Below are 16,895 nucleotides of genomic sequence, written 5' to 3' on the forward strand. Positions count from 1 at the left end.
ATTACAATCATTCAACCATAAAATAAATACATCTCAATCCTATAATAAAAATCATTTTAAAAAAGTGACCTGCTTATCAATTCAAAAAGGAAAAAAAGCCCCACAGTCCATGTCCCCTAAACATTACATGCAACAATTCTATTAATTAATAGAATTTACACTTTCGAATAATAGAAGGACTAGGGGGCATTCCATGAAGTTAGCAAGGAGCACATTTAAGAGTAATCGGAGAAAATTCTTTTTCACTCAATGCACAGTAGAGCTCTGGAATTTGTTGCCAGAGGATGTGGTTAGTGTAGTGTAGCTGGGTTCAAAAAAGGTTTGGATAAGTTCTTGGAGGAGAAGTCCATTAACGGCTATTAATCAAGTTTATTTAGGGAATAGCCACTGTTATTGATTGCATCAGTAGCATGGGATCTTCTTAGTGTTTGGGTAATTGCCAGGTTCTTGTGGCCTGGTTTTGGCCTCTGTTGGAAACAGGATGCTGGGCTTGATGGACCCTTGTTCTGACCCAGCATGGCAATTTCTTATGTTCTTATGTTCTAATTTATAAAAACACAGAAACATAGAAATGATGGCAGAAAAAGACCAAACGGTCCATCGAGTCTGTCCACGACAGCACCTGCTGCACCATACAGGTCAACCCCATACTTATAAGTTTCTCAGACTGTAAAAGTCAGGGCCCTTGATTATTGCTGTCTGAGTTTGTTTTACCATCTTCAGATCACTAGACACTATCACCCCACACTAGACACATACAGCTCTTTTGGATTACCGCACCCCAGATACATGACTCTGCATTTCTTGGCATTGAATCCCAGCTGCCATATCTTCGACCACTGATCAAATTTCTTTAAATCACGTCTCATTCTCTACACTCCTTCCAGCATGTCCACTCTGTTGCAGATCTTAGTATCATCCGCAAATAGACAAACGTTACCTTCTATCCCTTCCACAATGTCGCCCACAAAGATAGTAAACAGAATCAGTCCCAACACCGACCCTTGTGGTACTCCACTTAACACTGTTCTCTCTTCAGAGTAGGTACCAGTTACCATCACACACTGTCTTCTATCTGTAATCCATGCCACTACTTTGGCGCTCACTCCCAAGCTTCTCATTTTATTCACAAGCCTCCTATGTGGAACCGTATCAAAAGCTTTGCTGAAATCGAAGTAGATCACATCGAGCCCGCTTCCTTGATCCAATTCTTTAGTCACCCAATCAAAATAATCAATCAGATTTGTCAGATAGGACCTTCCCCTGGTGAATCCATGCTGCCTCGGGTCCAGCAATCCTCCTGACTGTAGATAGTTCACTATCCTTTCCTTCAGCAGAGTCTCCATTAATGTTCCCACCACTGAGGTAAGGCTAACCAGCCTGTAGTTTCAAGCTTCCTCTCCGCTACTGCTCTTGTGAAGCAGTAAGAAGAGAGGAACCTCCATAACTCTCCTCCAATCACTTGGCACAACTCCCTTTTCTTGGGATTTACTGAGCAGGTCATGCAGCGAACTCGCCAGCACATCTCTGAGCTCCCTCAGATCCTGGGATGAATCTCATCCTGCCCCATGGCCTTGTTTACTTTGTTTTCATAGCTCTTCCCATACATTCTCTTCTGTAAAACGGAATTTCATTTACCCCATCTCTATCTACGGTCTTGTCAATCAGCAATGGTCCTTCTCCAGGGTCTTCTTTAGTGAACACCGAACTGAAGTATTTCTCTATCTCTTTCCACACAGTGCTCCTTATCCCCTTTCAATTTCACTATACCACTTCGGGCTTCCCTTCTTTCTCTGATATATCTGAAAAATGTTTTGCCTTCTCTCTTTATCTCTTTGGCAATCCTTTCTTCTGCTTGACTTTTGCTTTCCTGATTACTTTCTTTTTTTCCCTCGTTTTTAACAGATATTCTTCTTTGTGTTCCTTTTTTTGGGATCCTTTATACTTCTTGAATGCTGTTCTTTTTGCCTTCATTTTTTCAGCCACCTCCTTAGAGAACCAGATCAGTTGCTTTTTCTTCTTACTCTTCTTTACTTTCTTAACATATAGATTTGTTGCCTTTGTAATAGCTCCTTTTAATTTGGCCCACTGTTGTTCTACCTCACCCATTTTCTCCCAGTCTTCCAGTTCTTCCTCCAGGTAGATTCCCATTTTGACAAAGTCCATATTTGTGAAATTCAAAACTCAGGAAATTATGTGACTTCTCTGTATCCTATTTCGATACCGAACCATATCGTCTGATGATCACTAGTGCTCACTCTACTTTCTCCTAAATTATTTAAGAAAAACCAGATTAACATCACGTGAGCCCCTACCCGAACATCAGAGACATTATCCCCATTTCTGGGGTAATGGAACCCTCCTTCCTGGGTTCCATTACCATTTGTTTGATCAGAGCACCTTGAAGGGCATCAATTATCTCTCTACGTTTTGCAGATTCTGAGAAGAGATGCTCCAATCCACATCCAGAATATTAAAATCTCTGAGCAACACTTCTCCCTTCTTTCCCACCTTTTGGATGTCCGCGATCAGGTCTCTGTCCAGTTCTTCTGTTTGGATTGAAGGCCTGTAGATCACATCAGTAAAAATGGAAGCACCATCTTCTCTTTTTAGGATGGTCCATAATGCTTCTTCTTTACCCCACATCTCTTGCAATTCAGGTGTTTGTATTTTGTTTTTTGACAAAAAGAGCTACTCCTCCCCCTTTCTGTCCTCTCTGTGCTTCCTTAACAAATTAAAACCTCGGATGGCCACATCCCAATCATGAGACTCAGTGAACTATGTCTCCATAACAGCAACAATGCCCAATTTCACCTCTATCATTAGGGCATCATTAGGAAAAGATTTTATTGCACAAACTACTAGCACTTGTAGTCATAGCTTTCCAGCTGCTCTTCCTAGTTGCCTTTTTCGTTTTTTTGAACTGATTGATTTTGTTACTTTCTCTTCCCACTTCCTGTATTGCTTGGGGGTGACATTCTAATTTCACTGGCCACCTCCACTCTCTAGTTTAAATGCCTGACAATATATGATCTGAATTTTTCACTTAGCATCCTCTTTCCTGCCACAGACAAAAATGTAGGCCATTCTTACCATATAATCTTTTATTGCTCCATACATGGCCCCAGCCTCCAATGTATCCAAAATCATTTTCCTTACACTAGATTTTGAGCCAGACATTGAAATCATCTATATGGCATAATATTTCCTTTCCCTTTCCATGAACAGGTAATACTTATATGCAAATTATCCTGAAAACATAAAAGATAAATTACATAAAATTCACATTTCCTGAAATTTCAATCTGTGCGTGTTTTGGAATCCTATCCAAAACCTAGCCCCAGGATATCCCCTACCCCCATGCATACATTTAACCAGACTGAGGAAGGGCATTTATCAGACAACCAATTTTCTCTCATAGAGTTTATGCAGGAATGATCAATGCGATTAAAAGAAGAATATTATAGGGTTCAAAGATTAGCAAGAGGATTGAGAATTTTTAATGAGCCTAAATTATATCTAGAATATGTAGAGACCTACAAGGGTGATGTGTAATTTTGACTAAATGTTCACTGGCTCATGATTTTAATTGTCCAAGTAGCTGAAGCAGAGGTAGAAATAAAATGTAATGATATAATCAGGATTCCTGGATTGCCACAATTTTGTGGCTACAGAAATTGCCATATAATCTACCTTTTGCTGCTGAAATGCAGCCACCAGCCCCTGCTGTCTTCTCTGAGGCTGGTTGCCATTGCCCTGTCCCACTGCTCTGCATTCTGTGAGCTTATTGGCTCTCACTATCCCCTTCTTCCAGCAGCTATGACTCCAGTCTTGCCCTGTCATCTCTCTCCTTTCTTCCCACGCACCCATGTGTCATCTATTCCCTCCTCCCTCTACTAACTCTGAGCCATGTATCTCCAAGAGTTCTCATACAAGCATGGTGGTACCGCTGGGCTACAAGACTCAAAGCTAGTAGAGAAGGGAGAGAAGATCTGTATCTAAAGAGTGGGGGGTGAGGGAGGAGAGAAAGACGGCACATGGGGAAGGATGAGAGAAGGGAAGGGAAAACACCTGGCAATATTGGAGCCACATTTTCTGTCTGGGGGTGGGAGAGATAGGAGAGGAAGGAATAATTTACACATGTAGGTGTGAGAGGAGAGATGAGGGACACACACAGTATGAGGGGCACAGAGTAAACACTTGTAAGGAGGGGGTATAAAGAAGACACCATGCGAGAGAGTGGTGGAGGACTCACTTGGAAGAAGGGAGGAAAGGTAGGGCTAGTAAACATATACAGTAGATAGAGGCCAGTAGCTACATGAAGGGAGGGAAGGGGTGAGGAGAAGAAGAGAACACATGGTGAAAAAAGGGAGGCACGACCACTGAGAAGGGTGAGAGAGGAGGACAGGCTGTAGTGAAAACTTGGAGTAAGAAAGAAGAGGAAAAAAAGGAATGAAAAGTAAAAGAAAATAGGCAGAAACAAATTAATTAGAAAGGAAAGAAAATGAAAAGAAAAAACTTGACACACATAAGGCTGCAAGATTCTATCAATATGCACCAAATAAGATACTTTTAACTAAATCAAACTTTGTTGGTTTATGCAAAATGTGCTACATAATCTAAAATACTGTGCTGCATAACTGCCACAGAATTTGCCCCGGGCACCTTAATTATAATATTATAAAAATAGCTTCTGAGGAAGATAAGCACTGCATATGTTTGGTATGTGCTGTATAAATCATGATAAAAATAAAACTAATGCCCATGATGTGGGGGAGGGATGGCAATTTGTTAACTGCCCACCTTGGTGCAAAGTCCCTGGGTGCCTTATCCCTGCAGATTTTGCACTTAGCTTTCAAAGGGAAAATACATGTGGACTTTCATCGTGAAAATCATCCCAAGTAGCTGCTTCAAGTGTGAGCAAAATTGTGGTGGGAAAATAATACACCCAGGGCTGAAACGTCAATCTGTGCACCTTATTTAAAAGAAGACACCAAAACAGGTGGTCAGGGCTGCCTTCTGCCAATCCAGCTATAAATTTGTACTCCGCATATGTTTAGCAGGATTGAGGGAGAGTGGTTTTCACACAGCTAATTCACTTTAAAAATGGTCCTCTCTAACGTCATAATAATTTGCCAATCTGGATACAAATATCATCATATTATTATCTGTAAAAAAAAAAAAAAAAAAAATGTATTATGTGTATTTTCTTTTTGTATTTCAATAGGTTGGAGGCCATCATTCAAATATTACAGTAAATGGGCATCCCTGTTTGGAGCTGTTGTGTCTGTGGTTATCATGTTCTTACTAACCTGGGAAGCAGCCCTGATAGCTATTGGCATTGTCATTTTCTTACTGGGATATGTTCTCTATAAAAAGCCAGGTAAGTCTGGGACTTTGTGATGCGAGCTTACACGCTGCATTGTGATTGGTTGATGAAGCTGCGTTGAGATGTCACGTCTTTCTTGGTCATGTGCCTGTTGGCATGGCATTATCACGCTTCAAATCCAAAACATTTGTGGAAATTAATAAGAAGGACTTTTGTCAAAATGAAATTAAGGTATTATAGTTTTCCAGTTTTTGATCTTGTGCATTACTGTGTTGTACTACTGTCAGGCAAAATGTCCCCTGCAGAATGTCTAACTTGCTCAAGTCCACATGAGGATGAGCTTTGTAATATCTGAAATAAGAAACTGAATTTTTGGCGTGGCTCGGTGGCAAGTGCTGCACCCTCGCATGTGTGGAGCACATGAGTTCAATTTCTGGGCCTGGCTTCTGTTTCCTTGGGCTGGCCAAGGCTGGGGGATACTGCGGAGGCAGTGTTCACAATCCCTGGGAGGGAGGGAGTATAGTCACAGCCCTGACTCAATGCCAATATTTTGTGGCCAGGGTTAGGGTCCACATGAGCCAGATTCCAGAAGGAGCCATGGTTTGTGACCCCCTGATCAGAGACTGCTGCCGTAATGGCTGGGCTGAGTTGGAAGGGGGATAAAAAAAAAAAAAAAAGGGCTCATGGTGCTATAGCTCAAAAGAGGTTGGGTTCACATGAGATGGAAACCCAAAGCAGAGAGCAGAAGAAATTGAATGTCAGTTTGTATGAGGGTCGATAGCACTGAAGTCAATGGAGTCACATGCTGAAGGGATATAGGAGCCACTGTAATAAGCTACACTGTCTCTATTACGAGTTTTAACTCAGTGTTAGTATGAGGTTTTTTTTTGTGCTAACCTAACCCCAGTATGTAACAGGAATTTTAGAGCCAAAAAATCCCCATGCTAAAACAAGAGTTAGAATCTGTATCTCATGCTAATTGCAGGGTAATAAGCCCTTATATTAGCATGTTGCGGATTGGGGTCCTCCCTCCTCTCCCAGCCTCCTCCCTCTCAGTTAAAAAAAAAAAATGGCCAGATTGGAACTTCCACCCTCTGGAACCCCCTCCTACCCAACAAAACAGATGGAGCCTTCCAAATCCCCTACCAGGAGCCCAAGCCAAAGAAGACCTTACTTCCTCACTGGCAGCCGATTGGTCCCTCCACTATCAGCTGTCAGTGAAAGGACCAATCCCCTTGGGAGGTCGACATGCTTGGGAAGGAAGGAAGGGAGGGAGGATGCGCCAGGCCAGTGTGGCCTGGCCCGGCTACTTCAAGCTGAGGCAGGAGGGTGAATTCCACGCGGAAGATCGGGGAACTTTTTTTTTTTTTTAGTGCGGATTTTCAGGTAATGGCATGCAAAATGGCCATCGAGTTGAAAAAGCTCATTAGCATGATTTTTCTTTTACTCCTGGTCTATTTGTATATCATTAGCTTCATGCATCCTGTGGGGACCGCTTTTTTTTTTTTTTTTACATGCGCGTTAAATAAAACCCATGCTAAAATCTAACTGCAATTTTAGTACAGATTTTATTACCTCGACCTGTGGTGATTTCCTTAACAAGAATATGAATTGGAAAACCCGCTGTTACATCTTAACAGTATATTATTACTTAATACAGAAACATAGTAACATGCTGGCAGAAAAAGACCATACGGCCTTTCTAGTCTGCCCATCTTTGCTAACTATTCAGTTTACAATCCTTATCTCTCCCTCAGAGAACCTCTGTGCTTATTCTATGCTTTTTTGAATGAATATACTGTCCTGCTAAGGTAGGCTGTTCTGTGCATCTACTACCCTCTCTGTAAAGAAATATTTTCTAGGATTACGCCCCCCTTTCAACCTCATCCCATGAACCCTCGCTCCAGAGCCTCCTTTCCAAGGAAGCCTTGGAGATATTTAAATGTCTGTCATTTTTCCTCTATCCCGCCTTTCCTCTTGCTTTTCCTCTTGGATATATAATTTAGTATTTCTTCTATTTGATTTATTAATGTGATGAGGGGAGAGAGCATGCACTTTTCTTTCAAAGTTATAGATGCTTTTCTGAGACTGGTTGTACTAAGTTGTAACTCTTTTTATTCAATCTTAGCATGGAAATGTCACTAAGGTCGGTAGAACTAGCTTGAAACTAGCAGTAAAGGAGCTGAGTTTGGCTTTAGTTCTGAGTTTATGGAGAATGGGGTTGGTTTTTTTTTTGGGGGAGAGGGGGGAATAACAAACTGATTTGCATCCTTCTAGGATGTGTTTGCTTTGTTGTGTTGTATCTAAAGTACAGCAACTGCTTGTATATCAGTGACTAAAGTCCGGTCATCATATCATTATGTTTTTCAGTACATGGGGAAATCTTAAAAATGCTGACAGTACAAATGGTGACAGTGTCACCCCGACAGTTTGTTTAATCAAAATTTGGTGGTAATTTCCTTTTCAGAGGCAAACTGGGGATCATCTGTACAGGCAGGCTCCTATAACATGGCTCTTTCATATACCGTTGGACTTAATGAAGTAGAGGATCATATAAAAAACTACAGGTGCGTGCAATGCTAACTAACATGCGGAATAGCTAGGGGACCTGCATGCAGCTACATCTTTTATTTATGATCCAGTGGATGATCTGAGCCCAAAAATATAAGGATGTGAGAAACACCAGCTGCAATGGTAATTTTTCCACAAGGATTGGTCTACAGATGATAAATACTTAGCAGAATACTCGTGATCTACAGCTGACTAGATTGTAAGCTCCATGAACAGGATCTCTTATGATATAATGCACTATAATAGCACTAAAGGACTGATAGTAGGTGTAGTCTTGCCATGCACAAGGAATTTTATACTATTCTCTAGGCAGGATAATTTTCTTGACATAAATCTTCTTTATTCCCACATTCATATCAACATGCTTCACTGCTACAGTACTATACAAGGAAGAAATAAAACTATATCCAAAATGTTTTAAAGAAAGCTGCACGTAGCCTATTTTGGAATGTTTCAAAAGCTTACACAATAGGTGGTTTCCTCTAATGACCAATTAAAATGTCACTGCTAAGTCATTGTTGTTAGTAATTTCCTAGCTGCCCTGGGAACAGCAGTGTCACAGGCTGTCTTGTCTGATTGGTTCATGCCGAGTGTCTGTGATGATGTCATTTGTGGAATCAGAGTTAATGAGGACCAGTCAGATTCAGTGAGGATGTGGAAGTTTGTGACACTCTTGCTACAGGTTTGCTCTCAGGGGTTCAGAAGAATTGCTGGGGAGCTGTTAAATATATTTAAAAAATAATGATAATGATCTGAAGAACAGATTTATGTGGTCTCAAAATTACATAAATCTGTTGCTCCAAGGAAAGGTACAAAAGAATCCAGCTTTCTTCCGGACCATTATAGCTACTAGAACTCTGCCATACAAAAATAATAACTAAACAGTACAATTTTTAATTGATAAAGGGCCAGTATACATTATTATAGTAATAGAGACACACAAAACATTTACAGTCAAATTAGTACTTCACAAGACTGTTCCTACCACTATCTCTCCCCCACCCAGCCTGTTCCAACTACCGTCTCTTCACCTCTCAGCTTGTACCCACCACTCTCTCTGTCTCCCTAACCCCATCCCTCTCTGTCTCTCTCCTCTCCTTCTCCCCCACAACCCATTCACAGCATACTCTTCGAGTCTTGTTGATATTTTTAATCCTGAAACTGAAAAAGGCTGCAGAAAGCAGGACTGGAGCTTCCATTAGGTGAACTAGGCAGTTGCCAAATGCACCACACCTTGCATGGCATCAAAATCATGGAATGAGGCCCTGGCCACCAGCAGAACCCATCCTGGTGGTAGCTGAAGAGCACAGGAGCTGCCGTCAGTAGATAAGTCTGGGGTGGGAGAAGGACTGCAAGACTGATGATTGCCTGGAGTGCTTAAAAGCCTCAGTACATTTATATATTACATTATCTCAAGATTCTAAGTGGCTTAAAAACTTCCTTTCACTTGCAAAAAATACTAATCTATACTAGCTCACAAAATTAATGCAAAGTCTATTTTCCCCTAAGCACACACAATTCTTTACACTTGGAAATACTAATCTTTGCTAGCTCCCAAATGTAATCCAAAGTCTATTTTCCCTAAACACGCACAACTCTTAACACTTGCAAATTAATACTAGCCTTAAAAACTAACACACTATATAAGCAGCCAGAAATAGTTTAACTCTTTAAGAAAAAAATGTTTTCAAGATTTAAGCATTCTTTTCTAGCAAGTCAAATTTACTACCAGCGGTTGAAAATTCTGTAGTCAGTACTTCCTACCTATGGACCAAAATGCTTAAGTCAACAGAGCCATAAGTTGGTAAGGGAGGCAATGGAAGAAAGGATGATGTGCCCAAGGTCACTAGGAATGTCAGTGGGAAAAGTGGGATTTGAATTATGTTTTCCCTGGTTCCCACCCCATTGCTCTAACCATTATAGCTTTCTTTCAGATTCTGCATATTTTACACTGTTAATAATTGTTTTAAATTTGCTACAATTTGTGCAACATGTCTAATTGATTTTATATTTTTAAGCAAATTGAAAGCTGCCTTTGCCATTGGTTAATGATTAAGACAGAAATCGGCATGATATGGCTACTCACAGTAACTCGCACGTAATCTTACATACAAGCAATCCTGCATTGATTTTGATAGACATGGTCTGTAGCTAATGGGAGTTTGAGATGTTTGTCATTTTAGCAAAAGATTTGTGCTATATAACATTTTTCTCTTCTAGACCCCAGTGTCTGGTTCTGACAGGCCCTCCTAATTTCCGTCCAGCTCTGGTGGATTTTGTGGGTACTTTCACCAAGAATCTCAGCTTAATGATTTGTGGAAATGTGTTAATAGTAAGTATATGTGATTACTAAAGATCTCATGCTCTGAACTGGTAATTTCCTGTCTCCCATCTACAGCTGCCAACAAACTCCATGTCATAAGAGACAGACTGAAATAGTCTTTGCTTTAGTTAATTGCATCTATGGACTTCTAGATTTAATTTCTTACAAAAAAAAAAAAAGACAGGACAAATCCATAGATTCAATGTGGCAAAGCCAGGACTGGCTTAATCTGTCATTTATGACATGGAGCTTGTTGGCAACTCTTTTTCTAGTTGTGACACAATGCCATATACATCCTGTCCTTAAATGCTGTCAGAAAGCATCAACAAGCTGCCAAGCAGCCCTTCTAATCTCTAAAGAGACACTTAGGTAGAATTTTGGGTGGGAGAAACTGCTCTGGATGCTGCTATGGAGTATGGCAATGTTGTAGGATGTTAAAAAACTGCCTTTTTGTGTTCACTGGAGTTGATGAGTGTGACATGATAAATGACCACTGGTTGGCATTCATTCTGGTTAATTTACATGATGCATGTGAAATGTATCAAAGTGAAAGGTTGGGAGGTGTCCCTTTAAGGATGGGGAACAAGGTCCTTTAAGGGAATGTGTCACCTTTAGAAAAGTGGTGGTTGAGGATTTCAGCAGGGAGTCATTGGAGGGAAACCATAAGGGGAATGAGTTCAGCCGGGGTGGCCTCTCATTTAAGAGGTCCCTGCAGGGGCTTTCCATCTCAAGGATAAAGGCTCAAGGTATGAAGCATTTCACCTCAAGCAGAAGCAGCCAAGTAACGGTCTGGCTCCTCAAGGAATAAAGGTTCTGTTTGTTTGAAATATATCTTGGAGTGAGTCCCATTTTTCTGGCAATTGTGAATGTGAAGCAAGGAGAATACTGCAGTTAGAGGGGTCGGGTCACAGAGGGGATTCTCATTAAGTGAGAGGTCTGTCCAGCTAAAGACACCTGTACACCCTCTTAGTCTCTGGATCCTGGTCCACTGCATCATCTGCTTGACCCACATTCTCTCTGAACTGCTCCTGAAAGACTGGCACTCGGCTCACTTAGGTGCCAGACCCTTTTGCATTTTATGTGCCCCATCTCAGTGGGGGTTACACGTGTTTATTTTTTTGGTTTAGACTGTCGGTTCGCTGGCAACATCACAGTCCAGTTCCTTCTTTGTAACAGGGCTCTTATATACATACAGCACAAGGCCAGATTTAATAATCTGATGCCCATAGGCATCTGGTGGTGGTGGGGTTGCGTGGGTCCCCTCTCAAAAATATTCCTAAGGTATAGGGGGATATTCCCCTCCCTTCTCCCGGGTCATTGGAGGTGTAAAGGACCTGGACATCATCTCAAAATCCTGGGGCTGGCATATTTAGGGACCTCTGTTTTCACTTTTTATTTTATTTTGCCTGGGAATTTCAATGTGATGATATAAAAAAAATTAGTGGAAGTAATTTTTCCACTGATTTCTTTTTGTTATTACATTGAAATCCCCAGGAAAAATAAACTAAGAACTGAAAACGAAGCTCCCTAGGCATGTTGTGAAGTGTGTTTGATGAGGGTTTGGCCCTCAGGAAGCCATGAGTAAATTGAATTACAATTACAAAATAGTAAACTTCTCATACCAAAACAGCACTAAATACCAGCACTCAAATAATAACAACCCTACCCATGAAAAGGCAACACTGCAAATATTACATCAGGCCCTAACACACCAGTACATCATCTATTAGGAAAACAGGCTGCTATAGATCCCTGCACAAAAACTACATGCTAACAGAATACCTCACCTTGGTCACCGATGCAAAACCCAGACGGACCCTCACCAAATACAGAAACATGCAGACAAAACTTGAACTGGAAACTGCAAGAAGCCAGACTCTGTAAGCAGTGCAACAATGGAAAATAAAAAACACAATCATTCCTCAAAAAACAATAATAAAATAAAAAATATAACATATCAGTCATAGTAGTAAAACTGTACAAATAGAATAAATATTTGAAACAGCTGACTCAAAATTTTTTTTAAAGTTCTCAAAAAACAGTAAAATATTTCAAAACAATAGATACATCAAATAACATCCAGCAATTAAAACTAATAAGAATAAAAAATGTTCTCTGCTCTTCATGCCTGGGATTTTTTTTTATTTCTAATCACCATGAGATGGTTGTAGATTGGGGGAAGGGGGCTGCACAAGCTTTATCCTCTGTTACATATACATACACTTACACATTCCCTCTCTCATACAAACACACTCCCTCTCTCACATATACACAGGCTCTCTGTCCCTCACATACACACCCACTCACACATGCACACAGGCTCACACACACACACACATATACATGAATGCAAAGGACGGCCCTTTGCCCTTATATATCACAGGGGCTACTGCTGCCATTGGTCGACCCCAGTGACATAGTGAGGGCAAAGGGTCGTCGGCGCCATTTTGACTACTGGCAGCCGACAGCCCAAGTCCAAGAGATCTCTCCCGGACCGCTCCTGGACCTCCGCTAGACCACCAGGGACTTTTGGCAGGTCTTGGGGGGGGGGGTTATAGTAAATTAATTTTGGAGGTCTTGGGGGGCATCAGTAGGGTGGGGGGCTTTGTTAGATTTTTACTTTTTTATTAAAGATTTGTCTGCGAGCCCTGTACCCCGCTGGACCACCAGGGACTTTTGGCAGGTCTTGGGGGGATCAGGAGGGTGGGGGGGGGGTTGTAGTAAATTAATTTGGTAGGTTTTGTATGGCTCTCACAGAATTACAATTTAAAATATGTGGCGTTCATGGCTCTCTCAGCCAAAAAGGTTCCCGACCCCTGTGTGCTAGTGTGTATTTTCTCTGTAGGGATCTGTACCAGTCCAGCTTGTTCGCTTTGTCCAGTAGGTGGTGTATTAGTGTTCTGGGGCCGGTGTAATATTTTTATTGTTGCCTAAATAAGAGTGCTGTTTGATGCTGAGAGTTAGTGCTGTGATTGTATGGAATGGCAAGGTTCTAGGTGTCTTTTCTTTTTTTTTTTTTTTTTTTTGCAGGAGTTTGTTACTTCACCAAGTGTTTAGCAGTGGAAGGATTTTGTTTTGCTGAGGTGATACCAGAATTTTAATTTGTATTTCTTTTGCACGTTGGGTTATAATGTGATCTGTCCTAGTTCTGCTCTGCACTCGTTCTTATGATTATGGTTATTTTATTGTAGTTGTGATGATCTCTGCTTTTCTAGAAAGAGGATTCATGAAAGAATACATTGATATTTCTTCTATTACATGATTGCTTGGATCTGATGTTTATATTCTTTGCATTTTACATAATGTTCTTACATATTTATAAACTACAATAAAATTAATACAGATTAATAAGACATTTTTAATGTTGGTAAGTGCTTGAAATAATTTAAAATATTTTAAAGTTTCACTTAAGAGGCATAACAGCTGTTGCAGACTAGTTAGAAATTCTATGTCAGGTGCACTCTAAGGCATTATTTATCAATAAGAGTACAACTAGTCGGGCTCAGACCTGAATGCCTACTGCCCACCCGTGTTAACCTTGGGCCCCCCCCCAAGAAAAAAACTCAGTTCTGGTTATGCCACTGTCGCGGGGCCTCCAGCAGAAACTAACCCGCTGGTGACCAAAGAAGAAGAAATGCTACAGGTCACCAGCACTCAGCCTGCCAGTAACCGAAGAAGAGAGGCTGCAGATCACTGGCGCTCAGTCTGCCGGCGGCCGAAGCAGAGGCCCATCTTCCATGTATGTGCATGCACAGCTTACGCTCCCCTCCCAAGCAGGAAGATTGGTGGGCTGTGCTGGAGCTCATTCCACCATGGACCGAAGACAGCAGGAGGCCCGCAGGGCCGTGGTGGAGCTCATCCCCCACGGACCAAAGACAATAGGACAGGAGGCCTGCGGGATCATGGAGGAGTTCATCCCACAATGGCCCGATGACAACAGAAGACCATGTGTATATGTGTGTGAGCTCGTTTGTGTATGTGAATGAGTGAGAGCTTGTTGGTATGTGTCTATATGAGATCTTATGTGTGTGAGAGCCAGTATGTGTGTGTCTGTCTGAGAGCCAATGTGTGTGTGTGACTGTGAAAGAGCCTAAGTGTGTGTATGTCTGTGTGAGAGCCTCTGTGTTTGTGTATGTCTGTGTGAGAACCTGTGTGCCTGTGAATGTGTCTGTATGAGAGCTTATATGTTTGTGTATAATGTATCTGTGAGGATGAGGGAGAGGCAGCCCATGTATGTTAGAGAGAAGGAGTGTGTGAGAGAATGAATCTGTTGTTGTGTATTTGTGTGAGAGAAAAGATACAATTTATGTGGCCCTACCTCCTCTAATCCACAACAATCTCAGGGTGACTGGAAATCAGATCCCAGGTATGGAGAGCAGATTTTTAAATCCTTAGTTTTAATTATTTTATGTTAATTTGATGATTTTGCTCTTTTGAAATATTTATGGGGGGGGTTTTTGGGGGGGGGGGAATAGAATGTTTTTTAATTGGATTTTTTATTCAGCAGATTTTTGAAATTTTTTTGGTGTTTGGGAAATTTTCAATATTCTGTTCATTAACTGGTTTGAAATGTTCTTTTTATGACTATGACTTTACTATTATGATTAATGGTTTATATTTCTTGATTTTATTTAATGTTTTATGAAGAATGGTAATGTTTCTATTTTTCCATTGTTGCTCTGTATATAGAGGCTGGCTTGTTGTGGATTCCAGTTCAGTTCTTCTCTGCACGTTTCTGTAGATACTTTCTGATCTCGTTAGTCTGTATTTGGTCAGGGTCTCTCTGTGTTCTGCATATGTGACCAAGGTGAAGTATTTTGCTAGCATGTAATTTCTGTGTAGGAATATTTAGCAGTCTGGTTTCCTAATAAGAGTTTTATTGGTGTTCTAGGGCCTGGTGTAATATGTGCAGTGTTGCCTTTTCATGGATAAGGATGTTAGAGTTGTTTTGATATGGGAGGCTTACTATATTGTAGTAGCTATGAACAAACAGAATTACTTTCTGAGGGCCAAGTCCACACCCAGTAAGCATTACAAAAAGTCTAATCCCATAGGAGCTCCAAGTGTCTTTTTTGTAGAGATTTCTGGCTGGCACCACAGGAATGCATATAAATATAATATGCATGCTGTAAGTGATATTTTTGCCTTAGAAGACTGTACTTTTGAATGTTCTTTTTCATGTAAAATTTGTTATACATGCATAATGTAATTGTGTCTCTAAAGGGTGTGGGCGGGTATGTGTGTAAGGCTATAAAGTTTTCCTAAGGTACCTAATACCCTTCTCTATAGATTGCAGAACTGAGCCACTATAGGAATCGAGAGGGGGGGGGGGGGGGGCAGGACTAATTTTTCACACAGGGCAGCAAAAAAGCTAGCACCGGCTCTGCGTTTAGCAGAACCCTCTGTAATCTTCCTATCAGATAAGAGCTGAGCCACTCTGTCACTACTCCCTCACTTTCCAATACCCTGAGGTTGCAGATCAAAATATTAGGATCAGTAGTATCAAAAGCTGCACTAAAGTGGAGTAGAATTAAAATATAATCTATTTCCTTGACCAAGTGTATTCATAGATCTATGGGGGTCCCATAGTTTTCACTTACTCCAAGCAATCCTTTAGGGGTCATTTTCAAAAGGATTTACACACATAGGCCATGTCCAAATTTCTGTGAGGTCCATATTCAAATGCCATTAAGGCGGATAACTCCAAAATCATCCGTCTAAATGGCCATATAGGAATATTCAGCCACTTATCTGGCTAAATTATAACAGGATAAGTAGTTATCTGGGTATAAGTTAGCCGAATAAAAAAGGGGCATTTTGGGAATGTTCTAAGGAGGAGTTGATGAATATCATATATATCTTTAAAAGATATTTGGCTAAGTAACGCTATCATAAGGAAGCAAAACCAAGGAAATAAAGGGTCAAGTGGGCCAATCCCCTCCCTTCCCAATAATATGTTACAAAGGCCCTGTCGGGCTGTGCCCTTCTCACCTTCCCTCAAACCTTTTAATCATGCAGAGGCCCCTGTCCCGTTTTTTTTTATCAATTGAAAGAGCAGCATGCCCTCCACAGGGAGGCTGTTTCATGCATTCACTACCTTCTCTTTAAAGAAATATTTCTTTAGATTATTCTTGTTTACCCCATTTCATCCTCATCTCATGATGACCCCTCGTTCTAGAGCCCCTTTAGAATCAAAGAGGCCTGCCTACTGTGCATGAAAATGGAGTTTAAATGTCTCATCTCATCTATCCTGCCTTTATCTAGGGGTATACATTTTAGATCTTTAAATGTGTCCTGATATGCTTTAGAATGAAGACCACTGACTATTTTAGTAGCCACCCTTTGGACTGACTCCATCCTGTTTATATCCTTCTGAAGGTGCAGTCTCCAGAATTGTTCAGAGTATTCCAAATAAGGTCTCACCTGGGACTTATACAGGGGCAACATCACCTTCTTTTATCTGTTGATCATTCCTCTCCCTATGCAACCAAGCATCTTTCTGACTTTTTCCATTGTCTTATCTACCTATTTGGCCACCTTAAAATCATCAGATAACATCACCCCCAGAATCTGCTATTCTTTCATGCTTAGAAGAATTTCACCCCTTACACTGTACCACTCCCTTGTGTTTTTGCAGCCTAAATGCATGACTCTGTATATTTCAGTATTAAA

At 40.9% G+C, this 16,895-nt stretch overlaps 1 protein-coding gene across 1 annotated transcript in view; it reads left to right on the forward strand.

Annotated features, from left to right (window-relative positions):
• SLC12A3 (solute carrier family 12 member 3) overlaps positions 1–16,895 on the forward strand; it is a 169,972-nt gene that overhangs the window by 90,609 nt on the left and 62,468 nt on the right. Inside the window, exons 14-16 of the mRNA XM_029608720.1 lie at positions 5,228–5,383; positions 7,797–7,896; positions 10,121–10,232. Of these exons, the coding sequence (XP_029464580.1) occupies positions 5,228–5,383; positions 7,797–7,896; positions 10,121–10,232 (368 nt within the window). The remainder of the gene's footprint in view (positions 1–5,227; positions 5,384–7,796; positions 7,897–10,120; positions 10,233–16,895) is intronic.

Source organism: Rhinatrema bivittatum, chromosome 7 (genome assembly GCF_901001135.1).
Source record: "Rhinatrema bivittatum chromosome 7, aRhiBiv1.1, whole genome shotgun sequence".
In the NCBI taxonomy this organism is placed as follows: domain Eukaryota; kingdom Metazoa; phylum Chordata; class Amphibia; order Gymnophiona; family Rhinatrematidae; genus Rhinatrema; species Rhinatrema bivittatum.